Consider the following 23063-nt stretch of genomic DNA (forward strand, 5'->3'; position numbering starts at 1 on the left):
TACTTACAAAGTCACTCAACTATGAGTGTTTTATACTTACAAAGGCACTCAACTTATTCAATTATTTTTTTAAAATTAAAATTTAATTAAATGAATTTTTTTATCTCTAACTAAAACTGTAAAAAGATGACCCACCTACTTAACTCGATCCGCTAAAAATATAATAGTGATCCTTTTGTTTTACCTTTTCCCCAAATTTAATAGTTAGGATTTATTATTTTAAGAAACTTTAAATTTTGTATGTTTTATGATTTTTTTTCTACACTATGTTTAATTTGTGTTTATAGGAACATCGATACAGTTTGAAATTTTTTTAAGCATGGTATGTTGACGATTTTTAAGCATACTATACTGACGAGGTTAGATAATTTTTTAAGCATAGTATAATTAGCAGTTCAAGTGGATGCTTATTTATTTTTAATTTTTTTTCTTAGAAATAAAAATTTGATCTAAGTAGATTTTAATTTAAAAAATTAATTGAATAGGTTGAGTGACTTATTAAGTAAAACACCCATGGTTGAGTGACTTTGTATGTAAACACTCGTAGTTGAGTGACTTTTTAGTTAAAAATCAAAGTTGAGTGATTTTTTGAGTAAATAAGAGAAAAAACATAAAGTCACCATTACAGGGTGTGTTTGGTATGAAGGAAAACATTTTCCGGAAAATGTTTTTCAATTTTCTCATGTTTGGTTGGGTTAAATGTTTTGGAAAATGTTTTCCAAATCAACTCATTTTCCTCAAATTTAAGGAAAATGACTTCCCTTCAAAACTTAAGGAAAACATTTTCCAAACTCTCTTCCAACTTCCAATTAAAAAAAAAATTGTTGAAAAAATCAATTTAGTTTGTCCCTACACTCAAACCAACCCCCCAAAAAAAATAATTTAAAAGTTTGTTTTTAAATTCAATATTTTTACCCACTCTCACCCTACTCCCACCCCCTACCACCACCCCTCCCAAAAATATATTAAAAGTTGTTTTTAAAAGATATTTCTAATTTCAATCTTTTATTTTTTACCCCCACCCCTACCCTCGCCCCCCCAGCCCCTATCAGCCCCCACCCCCTTCAAAAAGAAAAAAAATTAAGTTTGTTTTAAAAAAATATTATTTCATATTTTTACCCTTACTCTCGACCCCCCTACCCATTCCCCCACCCACCCCCTACCAGCCCCCGCACTCCCCAAAAAAAATAATTTTAAGTTTGTTTTTAAAAAATATTTTCGACTTCAAAATTTCATTTTTTCACCCCTACCCTCGACCCCACCCCACCCCCTATCAGCCCACCCCCCCACCTCCCAAAAAATTTTTTTAAGTTTTGTTTTAAAAAAATATTTTCGACTTCAAAATTTCATTTTTTCACCCCTACCCTTGACCCCCCACCCACCCCCTACCAGCCCCCCCAACCTCCCAAAAAAATTTTTAAGTTTTGTTTTTAAAAAATATTTTCAACTTCAAAATTTCATTTTTTCACCCCTACCCTTGACCCCCCACCCATCCACCCACCCCCTACCAGCCCCCCCCCCCCCCCAAAAAAAAAAGTTTAAGTTTGTTTTTTAAAAATATTTTCGGCTTCAAAATTTCATTTTTTCACCCCTACCCTCGACCCCCCCACCGACCCACCCACCCCCTACCAACCCCCCCCCCAAAAAAAAAGTTTAAGTTTGTTTTTAAAATATAATTCCGACTTCAAAATTTCATTTTTTCATCCCTACCCTCGACCCCCACCCACCCAACCCCTACCAGCCCCCCCACCCCCCAAAAAAAATTTAAGTTTGTTTTTAAAAAATATTTTTAACTTTAAAATTTTAATTTTTCACCCCTACCCTCGACCCCACCCCCTACCAGCCCCCACCCCAAAAAAAAATTAAGTTTGTTTTTAAAAAATATTTTCAATTTCAAAAATTATTTTCTACTCTAGTAAAAATAAAAGAAATTTTTCAAAAACATTTTTCATTCATAAATCAAACATAAAAAATCTTTTCCGAAAAATATTTTCTACTCACCAACCAAACATGGGAAAATAAGTCAAAATCCAACTTGTTTTCCAAGAAAACATTTTCTAGGAAAACATTTTCCTTCATACCAAACACACCCACAGTTGTTTTGGATTTTCAAAAAGACACCTTAACTTTGCAAGCGTCCTATTACCCCACAAAAGTAGTGAATATCTTTGTAAAATGATCATTTTGACCCATTTTCTCACTATGTTTGTGAACACTCAAATAACAGTGCGTGAAGGTCTATTTTAACTGCCAAAAACCAATTAAAAAATGCCACATTTCTACTGTTTTATTTATTAATTAATTAAATAATTAAATACTTCATCTTCTTTTCTTTATTAATTAATTAAATAATTAAATACTTCATCTTCCCCAAATTTGTTGTTGGAGAAATTTTTTTCAAACAAGTACTTTTAGGAATCAACAATGGTGACATCAACCTCGACACCAGGTTCAATGGTGATTGGGGTGATTTGCTTGACAACATTTGGGAAGCTAAAAAGGTCAATCCGCGCTCGTGAACCCTCAACTCAAACTTGTCCCATGTATTTGTGCCTTCTCCATAGGAAGACTTCCTAGGGATAATGTTAAGAACCTTTGTTGGTGTAACATCTCGCACCTAGAAACGACTATAAAGAGTTTAAAATATGAAAATATTGATTTTTAGAAAGAATAAGGAAATCTGGAAATTTTGTCTAAGTTAAGAAAGTGAGTTTTGGCCATTTTCAAACGGCCATAAATCCTAGCTCAGGAGGATTTAGGAGCAGATCTTGATATGGTTGGAAATCCCTGGGAGAGATCTTTCCAACCCCACCAAGATTGCACGATTTCGACATCGTATGAGTGAAATATGCATTTCGGAAGTTGGGCTGTTGGATTGAGGAAAGTTCCAATCCGAATTTAGGGAAGGGCAAAGTAGTCTTTTCTCTAATTAATTTCCTAATTTGATTCTAGGGATTTATTGGGGTAAAAACATGACTTAGTCAGTTTGAAGAATTGAGAAATACGCTTAGGGCTTGGAGAAGAGAGAAAAGAAGAAAGAAAGAGAGAAAAAGACAAGAATTCGTCAAGATCATCCAAACTTGAGAGTGGAATTCGTCGGGGGGTGATCCCTATTAAGGTATGTGAGATCTTTTGTGTTGGATTAGTTCACCCACACACCAACTTGTTTAAATCCAATTGTTTTGAGTTGTTTACATGTTGAAGAAGTAAGGTTCTTGAAGAACAAATTGTAGAATTCTTGTTGGTTGAGTTGTTGATGCTTGAGGGTGAGTTGATTCATGTTTCCGAGTTATTTTTTGAGTTAGATTGGTTTTATATTGAGAGTACAATCGATCCTAAGTGTTTGGGAAAGGCACTATGGAAGTTATGGAGGTTTAGAGAGGAAGAACGGAAGAGAAAAGTCAGAAGTCGCTGGGCAAAAGGGCTGGGGCGCCGCTGTCACGACCCGATTTCTCGAGTCATGATGGCACCTACTATACCCTACCAGTAGGTAAGCCAACCCGTAACCCAGAACATCAAGCAATGAGCGAAAGGGAAGAAACTAGCGAAAACAATAATCTAAACAAGAATAACAAGGCGAAAGCAACCCAAAATAAATATATACATAAATCCCTCCCAGAACCTGGAAGTCACTAGTACAGAACTATCTAATAAAGAGTACAAGTCCCAAAAGTGGACCACAACAAAGCGTGTCTCAAAGGCAACAAGACTAGCTAAAACAAAAGAATGAGACAGAACAAACCCCAAAACGCCAAGTGCTCGCCCTCGTCTTCGAATCACAACTGCAAAAGAAGGCTGGAACTAATCACCGTTGGTAATTGGTATTGGGACCTGCATCACAAAATAGATGCAGAGCGTAGCATGAGTACCAACACAACAGGTACTCAGTAGGCATCATAGGCCGACTGAGCAAAAAGGGTAAAACCAATAAGAAATGATAGAATCTAGACACAGAGAGGTCAAAGCGGATATGAAAAGAAAGCACACGAGCATACCAGAAACAAACTAAGTACACTAAACTAAACCTAACTGGACCCCCATATGCCCAGAAGGTACACTCGTGCGCAAGCTCAAATGAAACCTGAACGGACCCCCATAAGCCCGACAGGTGCACAGAAAAGTTAAGTCTACTGAGAAAGAAGGAAACCGGGCTCCCAGCCCAAAGTAACTAAGATAATCCATCAGACTCCACCCAGTCAGCAGTGCACTCCCAGCCCAGCTAGAAAGAGTGACCCTAGGGGGCACCCAACCAAACAATCTACTCCCAGCCCAGCTAGAAAGAGGGACCCGTGAGTGAGGTAGATATCGCGAGTCGTCCTACCATGCAGTCAGCTACCAGCCCAGCTAGAAAGAGCGACCCGGGGACACCCAGCCAGCAGCACACTCCCAGCCCAGCTAGAAAGAGAGGCCCGGGGGTGATCGCCGATATCACCAAGTCTACCCAGCCAGCGATACGTTCCCAGCCCAGCTAGAAAGAACGACCTCGGGGGTGATGGTATCTCCAATAGGATCCAATCCCACAATAACCACCGTGGAACGCCGTCCACTCTAAGAAATCACAGAAAAGGCTCCAAACCTATACTATCTCAATCCCACGCCTCTAGTGATGCACCAAACCTTCGACAATGCGCCGGAACCGCAGAATGCGAGGGAAAAGATACAGAAGGGCAGCAAGTAGCGATAACGCCTAATCTAAGGCTCAAACTATCAGACTCAAGTCTGCTATTTCAGTCTACAAGGAGTTAAGTCATCCGAACGACATCGGCAGAAAGTCAAGGCTATCCAGCCCACACGGGTCATAAATCTAAGGCAATACTAGCCTAACCTAGACTAAGGACATCATGCTTACGGTTAAAGATGAACAAGGCATACAATACAAAGCATACAAGCATACAATAACATTTAGCACATAGACATGCAACTCTACTAAACCGGTTAACATGATACTATACTCGAAATGTGGCCAATCGATCATAACATAAGGTATCTAATCAAAGTAAGGTAGTAAACTAGTACCCACCCCCAATTCACTCCAATCAACATGTTTTTATACAATTAAGCTCAATCTAAAATAAAGGAAAGCCGTAGCCTATCATAAGGCCGATTGCACGCTCTCCAAATCAATTTACCGGAGCTTTCCCTTTCCGAACAGTCTCAAAACGCTGCCCCGCTATCAAAAATAAAGTCACAACGTTACTACGGTCATTTAGACACCAAAATCACAACAAACGAAAACGGGTCAATTTGGGAGTCAAAACGGGAATCGTGGGACCCGCACCAAACTGTCCGAATTTGACTCTGTCAAGAGACCCTAAACAGCACCCCAAACTTATGTCCCAAAATGGAACACAATTCGAGGCTCAAAACATAGCAAAAACCAACAAGCAAGAAACCAAACTTTAATCTACTAAAAGAAACCCTACAGCAGCAGTCCAAAACTCGAAATAAATGAAAATCAAAAGGTGCCCAGCACTCTTTGAACACTCTACGATGAAGCCACGACAATTCTCAACACGTGGGACTTCGAATCACCCAAAACCGAGCTAAAATGAGTGAGATATGGCCAAAACAAAAATACCAAAAATAAGGACTCGAAAAAGGTACAGCAGTCAAGTTTCATCGCGAAATTACCTCGAACTACGCGCACCCAACAACTTTCAAACACCCTACAGCGAAGCCACCGAAAAGACGAAGCTCCCGCACTTCGAATCACCTAAATCGGATGAGAGATGAGAGAGTTATGAGAGTTTGAAGTTTTGGGAATTGTTGCTGGTTTTCTGCATTTATTGCAGATTTTCTGCAATAATTTCCAAAACTTAAACTACGACGGGGTGCTCCGATCTCGTTCAGAACCCCGTGCACGCAAACGAGATATGCAACCATACCAAATTCGATATTACAGACTCAACGGCGCAGTCGAAATTTCCATCAGAGGTCATTTCGATAAAAAGTGGATCCCACTTCCAAAAGCCATTTTAAGTCAAAACCCACAAAAGGGCTCGGAAAGATATCGAAAACCTCGGGACACAAAAGAAGGGTCAATCTAGACCAAACTCGATATTTCGGAGCTAACTGCACTGACGGAATTCTCATCCGAGCGCGTTTACTCAGAATGTTGACCAAAGTCAAAGTTAAGCCAAAATTTAAAGGCTAAAACGCCTAATCACACCGACTCACACTGAAAACCTCGGGAGTCATGTCGACCATGCTACTAGCTTAAAGTGACCCTTCCGGAGCTGATGGAATCGTCAGAATTGAATTCCGATGTCATCTTCTTGAACTTTTGATCGAAAATGATCGTTCAAGGTTCATAAGCTCCAAAACACAAAAACTCACACCAAGACCAAACGAACAGGTAACTGAACTGTCAGTCTCAGCAAGTCATAAATGACTTGGGATCGCTACAGGAACGCTATAAATGACACACAGAAGGCAAGACACAGAAATGACCAAGAGGGTCATTATAGTCGCGCCTGCCAGAGAGCCACGAAAACTTCTCTGAAGTTTGGCCTCTGGCGTGTCGCGCCAGCCAGACTTCTCTAAAGTTTGAAGGCTGGCGCCCCGCGCCTTTCAGAGCGTCAGGGACGCCAGTTCTCCCCTTTCGTTCCCCACTTTTTCGTACTTGTTCCTAAGCGATGTACCTATGTTTTCTAGTTGTTTCCAACACTCTAAGGTACATCTAAACATCATGAAATCATTCGTAAACATGAGATCATGAACCTTGAATCCGTAATCCAATTCAAGGAAAGTTAAGATCAAAGTCAAAGAAGTTAAGAGTCAAGTCTAGAAGTTAAGAAGCAAGTCAAAACAAAGTTTCTTGAAGTTTTCAGGAGTCTTTATTAAACGTTTAAACTTCGTTTTAAGGCTCAAGTTTCAAGTAAAGTAAAGAGTAAAGAGTTGAGTTCATTTCTCAAAAGTTATTAGGGGACTAAGTATTCCCAAAAAGTTTATAAATGTTTTCACATTTGAGCAAGAAAGGGAACATCGATTCCAAGGGAGCTTTTAAGCTAAGTTTTGAGTAATTACCTCAATTCAAAGAAAGAGTTTTGTTTTTACAAACATATGAGCTAAGTATATTTTGGGAGTAGTATTGAGCACCGATATGGGGATGCGAATTCATGTGGTGTCCACGTGGCACTGAACATACTTTTGTTAATTAGAAGGGTAAGTATGACCCAATACTTTGACGGAAAGGGTAATTTTGAGCCAGAATATAGTTTAAGGGTAAATCTGAGCTATTTCTGATAGTTTAGGGGTATTTTTTTAGCCTTTTTCGTTTTTAGAAAGGTTCTTTCTTCTAAGACCATCTCCAACCCACCTCTATTTTACTCTCCATTCTCTATATTTGGAGAGTAAAATAGAGAATGGGTTCTCCAACCACTCTTTAATTAATTCTCTATTCTTCATTTATAGAGAGGTGAATAGTAGTTCTCCAAATTTGGAGAACTACTATTCACACTCTCCATTTCACTTTTACATTATTTTATTTTATTTATATTATTTTGTAATTAACACATTATTTTTAATATAAGGTCATTAATTAAATATCTAACATTCGTAATTCTTTTTAAATGTAATATGACATTTTAAAAAATATATTATTTGATATACACTACTTTCATCCCAAATTAATAATATTTCAATTTTTTAAAATTTTCATCACTTTAATATAATTTGATATTATTATTAATTTTCACTATGAAGAATGCACAAAAGTAAAATGATAAGATGGAAATTTTAATTTAAAAATATAATATGTAACATAATTATTTAAATATAAGATAACAATACATAATAATTTTATCGCAACAATAATTCAGTAATCCGGTAGGTCGTTTCCTGATTTAACAATATTCGGAAAAAACTTAGTGTATGATCCAAAGAATTGTTGTGGTTGTGATTGCGGTTGTGCTCGTTGATTTATGTATTTTTTATGTAATTGTATTTCATTCATGATTTCACTTTTATTTGAATTGTCCATTAATTTGTATATTATATATTAACTTGCAATTTATGTTATTTAGAAATTTAGAATAAAATAATTTTTTATATTAAATAATGAATTTAAAAAAATAAAATTTTATATTATGTAAAAAATATATAAAGTGATTATTTTTTTTTTAAAAAAAGAGAAAGGATTTACATTATGAAATAAGGAAATGCAAATGAAATAGAAATAATAATATAATATTGAGGAGAGAGAAGAAGATTATTTTTTAGAGAGTAAAATAGATAATTGGGTTGAAGTTGATTGTCTGAAAAAATAGAGAACTCTATATTTGAAGAGTAAAATAGAGGGCAGGATTGGAGATGCCCCAACCGAAGAGTTTTTCTTCAACTTTTGACCTTCTTATATTTTTTATTTTCTATTATAAAATTAGAAGTTAAAAGAAAGAATCATTGAACTTGAAATATGGTTTATTTTAATTATTTATATTACTTATTAATCTAATGAAATATATTTCTAGACTATTAGTAATAAAGTACTTATCAAAATATATCGGAATATGATAGGGAGGGATTCTGGCGTTTTTGACTTTCAACATATTTCATTTTGACTTTCAAAATTGGTATACTTGTAGTTGTTGTCACTGCTTAGCTACTACCTTGCCACGTCACCCATCTCTTCTTCTAAAAACACGTTTAAGTACGGTATTAATTAAGATGTTAGTCTTTAACTCTTAAGATGTGAATATTTTATAATTCATACTATTGATATTTTTAATATTAAAATATATAAAAGTTCGGTTTATTTTTAAATCGATAAATATAAAAAATAATTTAGTACTACACTATTAAAATAATTTTAAATAATTATATCGTGATTAATAGTTATTGGTGTCAATTGCTGATTTGGGATGAATTTGGTTGTTAATGGTGTTAATGATAGTGGCTAATGATGTGAGTATCTAACACTAATTCGAGTAGTTGATATAGTAGTTGATGGTGGTGACATATAGTTATATATAGGGAAAAGACATAAATTTATCTCTGAACTTGTCTCGAAAAATCAGTTACACACTTAAATTAATATGACCTATTAAACACCTCTGCTACTAAATAGTGAATTTTTTTACCCCCTAAGACGTGTAGCACCACTCTCACAATGAGAGGTGTATCACACTTGCACCACATCAATGTCATGTCACTGCCACATCGGATGCCATGTCAAATTTTGACTAAAATTCTCCATATCATTCAATTGTTTCTTCTTCAATGAACACCACCATGAAACCACTACCATTGCCGCCATATTACTACCAAATCTATATATTTCACAATGAAAATTAAAATAGTCACCATAAATTTCACCACCTACGATCAAATCCACTATCGAAATATACTATCAGTATATCACCAATATCCCCATAAAAATTAGAAAGATCCACAACAAAATTTGACACTCATAAACAAACTCATCACCAAAATTACATCATCACCAGCAAAATGTACAAATCCACCACCAAATATCACTACCACCATTGTCGATATTGATTTTTTCTTCTCCACCACCTTCAATTCCCGCTTCTTTGTCACCCCACACCAACAAATCAATCATTATATTTTATTTTTTAAACTTAATCATCAATTTTATCAACCACCAACAAAGCCGAATAGAAAAATAAAATATAATGAAAATGGTGAAATCGAATAAGCATTAAAATAGGATATGATGTGGGGAAGAGGATTTTGGTTGAGGTATAGTGGAGTGGATGAAAATTGGGTATGAAAAAAATACGGAAAAGGGTAAAAAATACCCCTGAACTATGCAAAATAGATCACTTATACCCTTCATTACATTTTGGATAAAAAATACCCCCGTTGTTATCCCAAGAGATCACAAATACCTCAAGAGTTAACTACCTAAATTTTTTGTGACGTGGCAAGCCACATAGGACTAATTCCTCTACCTAAGCGTTGCCAACTTGGATTCACTACAAAAGATCTAAACCTTTAGCAGAGATAAAAGTCACCACAAAATCCCAAAAATATTGCCACTAAAGGTTATGAGTGATTTTTAGTGGCAACTAAGGCTGCAACAACCATTTCCTAGTATAACATATTTTTTAACAAAAAAAATATGATAATTAATTTTTGGTTGCCACCTAAGTTTCTAAAATAAATAACATGCACTATCAATATTAAAAACATCCAATATTAATACGAAAATCATCAAAATTACTTCTCGATTCAAATCTTCTACTACATAATGCATCATTGTACATTTTATGCATTTACATATGACATAAAAATAAAACATATAATGTCCTCAAACTCCTCCTTGATTGATATCATTTGTGATTTTTTTTTTTAAAACAATGAAGAAAAAACACAAAATTAGAATTTAATGTTAAAAATCAATTAAAACCCTTAGTGACAATATTCTGGGCTTGCTAAAGGTCTAGTTCTTTTGTAGTGAATTATAGTTGACAATGCTTAGGTGGAGGGATTAGTCCCACTTGGCTTGCCATGTCACTAAAAATTTGGGGTGTTAACTTTTGAGGGTATTTGTGGTCTCTTAGGATGGCGACAGGGGTATTTTTGATCCCAAAATGTAATGAAGGGTATAAATGGTCTATTTCGCATAGTTCAGGGTCAATTCTGATCCTTTTCTGAAAAAAAATAAAGAAGAAGAAGAAGATGGTTGGAAGAAGCATAGGCGTTGGGTGGGAGGTAGAGGGTGGAGGGTGGGGGTAGGGTGATAGTAAAACGAAGATTTTAATTTATTTTTTTACTTTATTTACTGTCAAATGCGTTTTTTTTTTGCCACGTTAGTTTTAGGAGGTAAAAAAAATTCATTTTTAAATAGTAAAGATGTTTAATAAATCGTCATGATAGTTTAAGTGTATAACTGACTTTTCGAGGCAAGTTCAAGAGTGAATTTATGCCTTTTCCCTTATATATATATATTTTTTTTTTCTCCCTTTTCCCTTATATATAGTATTAGATTCCAGGAAAATAAAGAAACAAATAAATGATCTATATTAATATTTAATTATACTTGGCTGATACTTATATTTATTGTTTTGGCGTCTTTCTCCTTGTAGTGTGGAACACTATTATAAATTTTCTTGCCATTCAATTTCTTTTAGTTTCAAATTTCAAACTAAAATAGCATATCTTTCATCATTTATTTAACTAATTAGAAGTGTCCGAGGAAGTGTTGACATAGTTTTAATATTTTAATTAGATTAGACGAGAAAAAGTTACAACAATAACATAATCAATAATCAATGAAATTTCATAAATTAGATCTCAAAAAATAGAATGTATTTCGATCTTATTATTGTCCATCGTAAAGGGAAATGCTAAATGACCAGAAAATTTGGTCAGAATTTGGCCAGAAATTTAAAAAGTCTATAATATCCTTTTTATTTTAAAATAAGCTGATCTTTTTTCTCTTCTTTAATTAAAAGGTATTAAAATTAAAATGGTAAAATTATTCAAAAAAATAAAATAACATAGTGTGAAATATGTTATTTTACCATTCTGACCAAATTTTCTAGCTAAAAGAATTTTTCCCTTCGTAAAAATAGATAGATTGTTTCTGAAAAGTTCTTGTGAAAGTAAGTTTTTAAAAGAACAACTTTCACATATAGCAAACATAAAAATTATATTTGTATGTTATAACTATAGTTTGCATAATTGCGCTCCATATCAAATTTTATGTTTGCTATGGAACTTTTGATTTGTATAATTCATTAGATACATCTAATTTTATACAAATTATTCAGTTTTGTATAAATTCATTTATACATTGTAATTTGTCTAATAAAATCTGTATTTGTATAATTATAAGTGTATAGGACAAAAACATATGTATTTGGATTTGTATATACACTTTTCTCCCGCTTTATACAAACACAAACATATTTTATATCGAAATGTATAAAATGACTAATTGTATACTGAAAATAGCTAATTGTATACCGAATCAAATGACAAAAAAAGGGGATATTTACTGCGAATTACAAATAAAATAAACTATGACTATAACATTTAATTTGAATTAATAGTTTGTTATTTCATACTCCCTCCATTCCATATTAAGTTAATTTTTGAGGTGTTTCACACCCTTTAAGAAAAGTAGATTTAGACATAAATTGAACCTAGTTTTCTATTTTTACCCTTATTTAATTATTGTCAAATTTATGATTAAAATAACTAAATATTAATTAATCACTAATTTCAAAACTAACTAATGAAGGGTAAAATTGGAAGAACACTCTAAAAGTAGTCTTAAAAACTGAACAATTAAGTTAATTTAAAAAATGAAAAATGTCTCAAAAATTAACTTAATATGGAATGAAGGGAGTACCATTTTCTCTTTTTAAAACTTGGTTAGGAATTTGTTAGTAAATATCTGGCCGCATGGCGTGCGTGTTTGTATTTTAATTTTTTTTAGAGGTGAACGGTCAATCGAAATGGACACATAACTTTATCCTGCGTGGCATCAAATCATTGGTTGAGCCTACCCATCAACCCAATAAGCAGGTGGGTCTACCGTCTACATCTGAGCACAACTCATATCACTTGGCAAATTAATAGCCGTTAGATTGTTTAATCGAACGGTGAACATGCACTCTCAATGTCATCCGATATACCAAATGAAAAAGGTAACAGGCTGTGACTCACAGCAATTTTCTTTTAACCGAACAGAAAATTCAAGTACTCGACGATCTTTGGCAGCACGGAACCAAAGTTTCATTCCTTGTACGATAGTTTCAAGTTTTTCTTAGGGTTTCGAGGTTCCTTCAGTATTCTCTTTCAATGGCTTCTAGCTCTCATAGAGGCGGTGATTTCTACGGTGCTGCTTCCTATAGATCCAGGTATTTACCGAAAAAAAGTTTTTTTATCATTTTCTAAATTACACTTTCTTTTGGTTTATTTTTGAGGAAATTAAGATGTTTTATGCGTTTGATTAATCAGAGATGGATTGAGTACGAGGCAAGTAGGTGGTGCAGATGAAATACAGTTGCGGATTGATCCGATGCACGGAGACCTAGATGATGAGATCACAGGTCTTCGCAAGCAAGTAAAACAGCTCAGAAATGTTTGTTTCCCTAACACTTTGTCTTTGTTTCCAATTTTGATTTTGTAGGAGAACAGCTATTGCATAACTGGTGGCGTTTGTAAGATTAATGTAAATTTCAAATTTGGTGATGTGTTCTTCTGTTAGAACATAATATTCATTAGAAAACCAAAATGAAACTTGCTAGGCTTAGAGACACGTAAACATGCTTCTCTAAGATAGTTGAAAAATCTCCTCGAGCAAATAGATAGCTGAAGTCTCTCTACGACCAAACAGAAATGTTGTGGCAGCTCTATCTTGGTGATCATAACTTTACGTATTTCAGAAATGTTGATCTTCTATTCATGAATCTAGGATTTTATATTTTGATCAATGTGTCCCTAAAATGCTTTTCAATTAAAAAAATTACTGTACTTATTAGGATTCCAAAGATACCAGTCCTGTTTACATGCTAAGAGTTCTTGAAAATTCTAAAATATGTTAGATAAAGTTAATGAATATGAGATATATGAATTTAGGACATCAAGAATGGATCTGATATAAATTTCACAAATTCATTTTGGATATTCATAAACTACTTTAGAAATCCAAAAGACTAAAATCTATTTAATAAAATTCGTTGTTTCAAAATTTATTGAAACATCATCTAACAATCTCCCGCTAGTTTCAAAATATGAAAATAAGGACAGTTCTAGTAATATAAATCAATGATGATGCCTTAACTTGATAATAAATCTGCTATTTTTAGTCTTCAAGTGATTGCTACAACTTACAATGGTAAAGCGAGACAAGTTATGTGAGAAGATTATTGGAGGATGGCATAACATCTCTTCAATATGTGCGTTCTTGGTCTAACTTAGTAAATCCTTTGTACATTACCTATAATTTTTTTTTAGTTAATTCGCTGTCTAAAAGATCAGACGAAGAGTTGGTGGTTGAATCTTGTAAAAGAATGATTATAACGCGTATTATAAATTAATTGTACTCAATGGATACTCTACCTAGTGATATGATCTTAGGTTCAAACTTCATAGGGATAAATAAGTGATATTGCAGTTCTTGAGCCTAATATAATTTTTTAATTTCCTGAAATATATAATGGATGTTGCATATTTTCTTTTAATGCTACTTCACATGGCTTAGTTGAATCACATAGTTAGTGTTTTAATGATCCAAATGTCGGTGGTATGCGGAGGATTCTCTGTTGACTGGTTAAGCAATTGATGGAGAGTGGAAACGGAAATTGAGAGTGAGTGTGTTATCTTTAATTGATCAAATCATCCTGGATGAGAAAATTAATTTCACTCATACTTTTGCATTTACACCTATGCATCAGCATCATAGGTGTGTCAGTTGCAATATCTTAGACTTAAATTTCAAACAGGACTAAAGTTTAGTATTTCTAGTTGAACATTGCTTTGGGTGTAAATCCTGAAGATCTTCATATATCATATGTCCTTATTAGATGCATCTTTTCCAATCCCTCATTTGTTGGCCCTACTTGCTACTCTCTCCGTCCCAATTTATGTGATAGTGTTTGACTAGGTGTGAAGTTTGAAAGGAAATTTTTTGAAACTTGTGGTGTAAAATAAGGCGTAAATATTTGTATGACTATAAATCATCTCAGTAAGGATAAAATGGAAGTTTAAAGCTAATTGTTACTAATTATAGAATTGTGTCATTCTTTTAGGGACTGAATACAAAGGAAAGAGTGTCACATAAATTGGGGATGGGATAGAGGGAGTATATTATATTTGTCATGGTTTCAATTTGTATACCTATTTATCCTTTTGCTTGTTCTTATAAATATTTTATGTTGCAGGTAGCACAAGAAATTGAGTCGGAAGCAAAGTATCAGAATGATTTTATTAACCAACTGGTATGCCATGAACTCATTCTCCCTTTTTCCTAGTATGTATGACGTCTTTAAGACATCTCAGTCACTTCTCTATATATTTCATATGCTTTAACAATAAATTTTAGTATATTAGAGCTTTTTTGGTATTTATTTTCTTATTACTATTACTAGATAACAATTTAAAATGAACCAGAATTATATTTAATCTTATAAATGAGGAAAAAGTTTTTAATTGCTTACCTTTTTTTATAGCCTTATGCCTCTCTTTCTCTCTCTTACCCTTTCTCCTTCTACAATCTGGGAATTGCAATTGTTATTACTATAACTCTCTTAGAAGGGGCTTGTTTGGTGTGAGGGATTAAAAATAATAGTGATGGGATAAGGAAATGGTGATGGGATAAATAAAATTTATGTTGTTTGGTTGCCATGTTTGGGATAGCTTATCCCACCATTTATATCATAGTGATGGGATAAGTTATCCCATATACATGGTAGGATAAGTTATCCCAGGATAAGAACTTATCCTGGGATAACTTGTTTCCAACCAAACGGGGGTGTACTTGTAACCTTCCTTTCCCTTTCCTTACCATGCCAGCCTGCCTGAATGCCTTCGTTGTTCTATGCTCTCTCAAGTTCTTTGAAAATATGTCCTTGTCCATCAACTGACTATGATAATTGATAAGCCCACTTTTTTTCTCCTTTGTTCTTGAGGGTAATGTGTTCGGGTTACTGGACAATAAACTGTTATAACTGTTGTATATTCAACTGATTCTAAATCTGTATGATGTATTTTCTAGGAGCTATCCCTTTTAGCAAACTAAAATGTTGTAGCTTTAGTTGCTTCAGGCCGTTAGAACTTAGAAGTACTAAACTTCCTAGAGTTAGCTTGGCATTGTTTATAAACATGTTGATTGGTTGGTCTGTCTGGGATTCTCATCCTGTATGCTTAATTTATTGATTATGGAATCATTCTTACTTGTATGTTACATGACTTCCCCATTTCCTTAAAAACTTACACTTATCCCTTTATCACAGCAAATGACATTGATCAAAGCTCAGGCAGGAGTAAAGAACAACATGAGACGGTTGAACAGGAGTATCATCCAGGAAGGATCAAACCATGTGATGCATGTGGTTCTTTTTGCTCTATTTTGCTTCTTTGTAATATATTGGTTGGCCAAGTTTTCACGGAGATAAGTGCAACCCTACTGTCTATGTTGGTTTGCTGTTTCCTGGTACAAGTTCTGATGAAGACACAATCTATTCGAGCCATCAAACAGATTCTAAGCAGTGGCAGATTTTTAGTGATTTGGGAAGCAAGGGGGGCAACTGTAGGAACTCCGGATATTAGTCTTATGTAAAGTTTCCTAATCTGTAGAAACACCATGGGTTGCTATTAGTTTAACCTTTTTCTTTTCATTTTATTGTTCTTTGTAATACTTGCTATATGACAATGACCATTGGGTGCTTGTCTAAGAAAAATGTGATTATGGTGCAATGGAGTATGTTGTATAATTCTTTCGTTAAAATAGCAGAGCCTGTTTTGCAGATGTCGGGCAAAACAGTGTATACATATGATTTTAACTCTTATGAAGTTTACCCTTATTTATGCTACTTAATGCTTTAACAGTAAGCTAGCAGGCACATGCTTTTGAATCATGTTGTTGCTTTGCTTGATCTTCAGAGGGTTTCCCCACCTTGCTTAGCCTAACCTGATCAATCACTCTCCTTGCCCATTCTGCAAAATAGGTTTCGTTATGTCCAACCATGCCATCTTTATGAAAAATAAAGCACTGCAGATGATCTTGTGGCGATGGACAATCTTTGCCTATTGGATCCCACCAGGCACCCTGATGTTTCATCCCCGATTGATCTGCCATCCAGTGGTGAGCATATTGTCCTACACCAGCATTCTCTAACCATCCTTTTGGGAAGAACTCCATTACACTGCTCTCGCGGTCCATGAAGAGCATATTTGTTAATTGTGCTCCATGTGGAGATGCAAAAATGTCAGTGTTGGTCAACACTTTCACCTGATAAATGACATTGACATTATTTCAGTGATTACCTGGATACTACTGAAGTTGCATGTAGTGTAATCTGAATCTTTGCTGATGGAAGTTTCTTGGTAAGATTTAGTTGAATATTTCATTCTGTAAAGTACTGCTTCATTGAAATTTCTGGGGTATACTGAATACTGATAGAAAGAAGGGAAAAATATGTACCTGGTCACAGAAAGATAAATCTTCCGACTGAACTATGTGCAGAATGCAGCCTTCAACTCGGGCACATTCTTTTGCAAATATATCAGTCACAGCAGTTGCATTCTTGAACGAGCGAGAACCTCTTCTCATTAATAGTGTAAGTCTTATAATTGGAAATCCTCTTTCATTCATCTCTCTACCTTTGCCTGCAGGATTAAGGCCACAGTAGCTCCTTGCTTTGCAGCGCAGAAGGTCGGACACCTTCAGCTTGTTCTCCCGCGTAATTTGGCCTAGATCATGCCTCATGACAATGGCTTTCTCAAAACAGTAAGGTACATCTCCTCTATCAAATCCTTCCACCTTGACTTCACCAAAACTAGCTTGCATAAGTTGTTGAAGCCATGATCCCATTCTTAATCTCAGTTCTCCCCAGTGGAATAGCACCCATCTTGTGGGCTTCAAGCACTCATTTTTCATTGACCATCTTACAAGAGGAGTCATTGCACATATTCCATGCCACAGATTTTCATGGTTGTAGTATGTGTCCGAAACAAATGTTAGGCCTTCCAATAGAATAGCAGATTCTGGAAGACTTCCTCGCCATGCCAAAGCATATGAATTCTTTGTGCCATCCCTAGTGTTCCTTCCTTTAAAGCAAAGAAGGCGTCCTTTGGATGCTTTGGAAGGGAAATACAAGTGTTCTGTCTCATTTTCCTCGAGTGTGTCATTCAAAGAGCTCATAAACCATGTGTGGCCAGTTGTGGCTGTTTCTCTAAATCTAAGGTCTACAAGGGGGAGGAAAGTAACAGAGGTTTTGAGTTCTTCAGTCATGGTCTTGATGACACCGGAGTAATTTTCTTGAGAAAGAAAACCCCATCTTTGGGATCTTGCTGATAAAGAGAACTCAAAAGGGGATGAATACTGGATTTGGAAAAGGATGATAACCAGGAACAAGGAGGAAACAAAGATGCTGATGAATTTTGTGGAGAAGCATTTTCTCTTGCTTTGTGTGCATAACTTGAGATGATCTTCCATTACCATCAGTTATGCTAGAACTGAATCTTTTTAACTAATTCTGTGGCAAATCTAGTCTCGAGATTGGAAGTTAATCTATTTGAATAACTAGTTGACGTAAAGCTAGTGTTAGCATTTCTTACTCAAGTGATAAGCACAGGATGCAAGATTTGGAAAAGGAATCCCCATATACAGACGTATGCTTTGTGGATATTTTATTTATAAGAAGGGTCTAAGGTCAGATGGAGCCATGTTTTGCGTTAGTTTTATTGTTTTTTAAGTACTTGATTTATAGTTTCGTCAAACTTGCATTAAATTGTTCACTAGTCACAACTAATAATAGTATTTTATACTTGGGGATCCACCTTCCATGGCCCTTATCAAGATCTATGCAGTATTCTGTAAGTTTCAGTGAGGAAATCCATTTGCGCAGTTGGATTCTTTTCTCAAGAGGAAAAACGGATATAAATGTTGCTTAATAACTACATCTCAGTCCGAAACAAGTTGGGGTCGGCCAAATTATTCTCGTTGACAACAAGGAAGCTGTTCTTGAGAGTATTGTGTAATCTTGACAAAGAAAGTTATTTTTGTCAAGTTTTGATTAAATTTGGCTATTACGTAGACTGGCAATTTTGATTAAACTTGGCTATTACGCAGACCAAATTGTTCGTCACGTCAAATAGTGCATCATAAATGAGTTCTATGTGTACCTTACACAAGTAGACGTAAGGTCTGTGTACACTCCACTTGTGGACATTATTTGTAGGAAACGGATAGTTAACATACAATAGAGCATTTTCTAGAGTTTAAACTGGGTGATAATTTTATCTTTTAATCTCTTCAATCAATCACCAGTGAAAATACTTACAAAACCAATACTTTAATAAGTAGAAGGTACATTGAACTAAAAAGAAGACTTGGCTTTTAGAGTGGATTTCTTCCCCAGAGTAACCAATTAAATATAATCTCAAACTTTACATAAAAACACATTGAGTTAAGTATTTTTCGTCACTTGTTGATTTCTATGGAGTAAATCGTTTGACTTGTACATGGAGCAAGTACTAACTTATTTCGAGTTACTACTCTATAAGCATGGTTGTGTTTCCATAATAATTTTCTAACAGCTTTGAAGCCCATGGAGAAATGAGTCCTTGTTCTATTAGTTATTTTATCCGTATATTTCATCCATGATTGTCTCAGACAGAAGTTATGGTTCCTATAGCCTGCATATTACTCCATTCGACGACCAATAATCTTAAGACTAAATCCCACATTTTGTGGTCTAAATCAACCTGGCTTAATTTTTTTTTACTGATTTCTTTATTTGGGCTTATCATCGAGGTGATTATGTCTTCTACCTCTACAGACTACATTGATGTTATACAACTTTTCATTTGTCATAGTCCACTGCCAATCTAGTCTTATTGGACCCATATTAATACTGAAGAGCTGCAAATGGTACCAAAAGACATGGATAGTGCCTTAATTCTTCTCTGTCCCCATTTCAATATGGATCCAATGTACGCCTAAGTCCCTAACTGTTACACTCCCAATGTTGAGGTATTAACAAGGAGGACTTCCTGGTTTGATCTTATTTGAAGAAGAAAGTGAGAGAATCTAACCATTCTGATTGTCATCACATATTCGATATAGAACAAAGACTGGCATCTATCTACCTTCTACTCTCCGTATCTAGAACTGGCACAGCAGCATAAGTGTGTTAGTTGCAATCTTAGACTGAATTTTCAAACAGGACTAAAGTTTTGTATTTTTAATTGAACATTGCCTTGAGTGTAAGTTATGTAGGAGTCCTAGAATATTTTTATACGATATGTTCCTTATAGGTGTGCATCTTCTTGAATCTCTCATTTATTGGCCTACCTGTTATATCATCTTTGTCAGGGTTTCAGATTCCTATCCCAAATTACCTTTTTGCTAGTACTTGTTAATAGTTCATGTTGCAGGTAGCACAAGAAATCAAGTCAGAAGCAAGGTTTCAGAATGGTTTTATTAACCAACTGGTATGCCATGAATTTGTTCTCCTTTTTTCCAAGTATGTTTGACATTCTTTTAGACCTTATTAGTCACTTCTCTATATAATTCATGTACCTTAACAAATAAGATTTTGTATGTTAGAGCTTTCTCCCTCTATAATTGTTTGGAATTTCAATTGTTATTATTGTAAATTTTTTCGAAATGCAGTGTACTCGTAACCTTCTTTTTCCTTTCCATCGATGCTACCATGCCAACTTGCTTGAATGCTTCACTGCTCTATGCTATTCGTATGGGTTTTATGGTGCTTTAACAGATACGTCCTTGCCAGATCTCCATGAATACATCAACTGACCATTATCAGCCTAAACCTGATTGCATTTTTTCTTTCCTCTGTTATTTAGTGTGCAGGGCGACGGAAATTTGTCAACTAACTATATATATTCAACTGATTTTAAATTTGAATGATGTTCTAGCAAACTGCTAACACTTTAGACTGCTTCAAGCTGTTAGGGCCATTAAACTTTCCTATAGAGTTAGTGTGGCAGTGTTTATAAACGTGTTGATTGATCGGTCTATCTGAGATTCTCATGGTGTATACTTATTTTGTTGATTATGGAAATCATTCTTACTTGCAAGTTAAATGACTTTCCTATTTCGTTAACAATTTACACTTTTTCCGTTATCACTGCAAATGACATTGATCAAAGCTGAACTCGGGTTAAAAAAACACGAGATAATTGAACAGGAGAATCATCGAGAAAGGAAACCAAACCATGTGATGCATGTGGTTCTTTTTTCACTATTTTGCTTCTTTGTGATCTATACTTGTCCACGTTTTCACAGAGATTAGGGCAATCCTATCTTCCTGTACTGTTTTGTTGTTTTCTGATGCAAGCTTTAGTGACGATGAGAGGAACACACAATAGGCATCGTAGAAATGCTAAGCAGTGGTTGATTTTTAGTGATTGGGGCCATCAAGGATGCAATTGTAGAAACTCGGAATATTAGTCTAATGTAAATTCTCCTAATCTGTAGAGGGCACTGAGGTTGCTATTAGTTTATCCTTTTTTCATTATAATACTTGCTATATGACAATGATTACTGTGTGTGTATCTAAGAATAAAGTGATTATTGTGCAATGGAGATTGTTCAATATTTCATTTCTTAAAACAGGAGCCTGTTTTGCTAATGATGTCTGGCAAAACAGTTTATGCATTTGATTGTAACTCTTATAAACTCTACTACTAAAGGTTCTACTCAATACATGAACAAGGCTAGCAAACACATGCTTTTGAATCATGTTGTTGCTTGTTTGCTTGATATGCAGAGGCTTGCTCCTGCTTCATTAGCCTTACTTGATCGATGACTCTTCTAGCCCATTCTGTAAAATAGGTCTCGTTGTGTCCAACCATGCCATCTTTATGAAAAGAAAAACACTGCCACTGATCTTGGGGGGATGGACACTCCTTGCCTACTGGATCCCACCATGCACCTTGATGTTTCATCCCAGATTGATTCGCCATCCAGTGGTAAGCATATTGGCCTGAGCCAGCATACTCTAACCATCCTTTTGGGTAGAATTCCATCACACTGCTCTCACGGTCCATGAAGAGCATATTCGTTAACTGTGCTCCACACGGAGATGCAACAATGTCAGTGTTGGTCAGCACTTTCACCTGATAAAAGGACATAAGTGTTATTTCAGTGCTTGCAGATGGATTTTTTTTGGTAGCTTTATCGAAATTTTCTGAAGTGACAACTGAGTACTGATGGAAGAAAGGGGAAATTGTGTACCTGGTCGCAGAAAGATAGATCGTCTGACTGGACTACGTGCAGAATGCAGCCTTCAACTCGGGCACATTCCTTTGAAAATATATCAGTCACAACAGTTGCATTCTTGAATGACCGGGAACCTCTTCTCATCAGGAGGGTAAGTCTTATAATTGGAAATCCTCTTTCATTAATCTCTCTACCTTTGCCTGCAGGACTAATGCCACAGTAACTCCTAGCCTTGCAACGCAACAAGTCGAACGTCTTCAGCTTATTCTCCTGTCCCATTTGACTCATCTCATGCCTCATCACAACTGCTTTCTCAAAACAGTAAGGTACATTATCTCCTCTATCAAATCTTTCCACCTTAACTTCACCAAAATTCGTTTGCATAAGTTGTTGAATCCATGATCCCATTCTTGATCTCAGTTCTCCCCAATGGAATAGCACCCATCTTTCTGGCTTCAAACATTCATTTTTCATTGACCATCTAACAAAAGGAGCCACTGCACATAACCCATGCCACAAATTTGTGTGATCATAATATGTATACGATATAAATGTTAGTCCTTCCAATAGAATAGCAGAGTCTGGAAGACTTTCTCGCCATGCCAAAGCATATGAATTCTTCGTTCCATCCTTCATATCCCGTCCCTTAAAGCAAAGAAGCCGTCCTTTAGATGCCTTAGAAGGGAAATACAAGTATTCTGCTTCATTTTCCTCGCGTGTATCGTTCAAAGAGCTCATAAACCAAGTGTGTCCTGTTATAGCTGTTTCTCTAAATCTAGAGTCTTGGAGTGGGAGGAAAGTGACAGAATGTTTGAGTTTTGCAGTCATCATTTCAATGACATTAGAGTAATTCTCTTGGAAAAGAGAAGCTCGTCGAGTTTGGGACCTTGCTGATAAGGAGAAATCAAAAGGGGACGAATACTGGATATGGAAAAGGATGACAACTAGAAACAAGGTGAAAAAGGAGATAGTGATGAATTTGATTGTTAACAATTTGTTCTTGTTTCGAGTGCACGATTTGAGATGATGTTCCATTTTCATTGAGTTAGAAGCATCAAAATACTATTTCTCTGGTTTTGAGGAGCAAATTAAGTGTCAAGATTGAAAGTTAAATCTTATATTATATAACCAGCTGACATAAAACATAGGTAGTAATGAGGGATTCCTTGTCAATAGTTTC

At 35.2% G+C, this 23063-nt stretch overlaps 4 protein-coding genes across 4 annotated transcripts in view; 2 read left to right on the forward strand and 2 right to left on the reverse strand.

The window, feature by feature from the left end:
- Positions 1-21339, forward strand: part of LOC125814277 (cyclin-D2-1-like) — a 211034-nt gene extending 189695 nt beyond the window's left edge. The window contains exon 6 of the mRNA XM_049493746.1: positions 21223-21339. Coding sequence (XP_049349703.1) covers positions 21223-21324 — 102 coding nt within the window. The 3' untranslated portion in view covers positions 21325-21339. The remainder of the gene's footprint in view (positions 1-21222) is intronic.
- LOC125814300 (bet1-like protein At4g14600) lies at positions 12644-16422 on the forward strand. The gene is made up of 4 exons (XM_049493771.1): positions 12644-12830; positions 12931-13054; positions 14856-14912; positions 15927-16422. Exons 1-4 carry the CDS (start codon positions 12772-12774, stop codon positions 16086-16088), a joined length of 402 nt encoding a protein of 133 aa, XP_049349728.1. The 5' UTR covers positions 12644-12771; the 3' UTR covers positions 16089-16422.
- On the reverse strand, positions 15950-18177 carry LOC125814306 (uncharacterized). The gene is made up of 2 exons (XM_049493777.1): positions 17117-18177; positions 15950-16924 (listed from the first exon to the last, which is right to left on the reverse strand). The coding sequence occupies exons 1-2, from the start codon at positions 18134-18136 to the stop codon at positions 16526-16528; spliced, it is 1419 nt and encodes a 472-aa protein (XP_049349734.1). The 5' UTR covers positions 18137-18177; the 3' UTR covers positions 15950-16525.
- A 39-nt stretch (positions 21340-21378) lies between the features above and the next one.
- LOC125814269 (uncharacterized) lies at positions 21379-22962 on the reverse strand. Its single transcript, XM_049493737.1, has 2 exons — positions 21899-22962; positions 21379-21780 (listed from the first exon to the last, which is right to left on the reverse strand). The coding sequence occupies exons 1-2, from the start codon at positions 22922-22924 to the stop codon at positions 21379-21381; spliced, it is 1428 nt and encodes a 475-aa protein (XP_049349694.1). The 5' UTR covers positions 22925-22962.
- Between the last annotated feature and the right edge of the window lie 101 nt (positions 22963-23063).

Source organism: Solanum verrucosum, unplaced genomic scaffold, assembly GCF_900185275.1.
Source record: "Solanum verrucosum unplaced genomic scaffold, falcon-dt-bn FXZP01000230.1, whole genome shotgun sequence".
Lineage (NCBI taxonomy): Eukaryota > Viridiplantae > Streptophyta > Magnoliopsida > Solanales > Solanaceae > Solanum > Solanum verrucosum.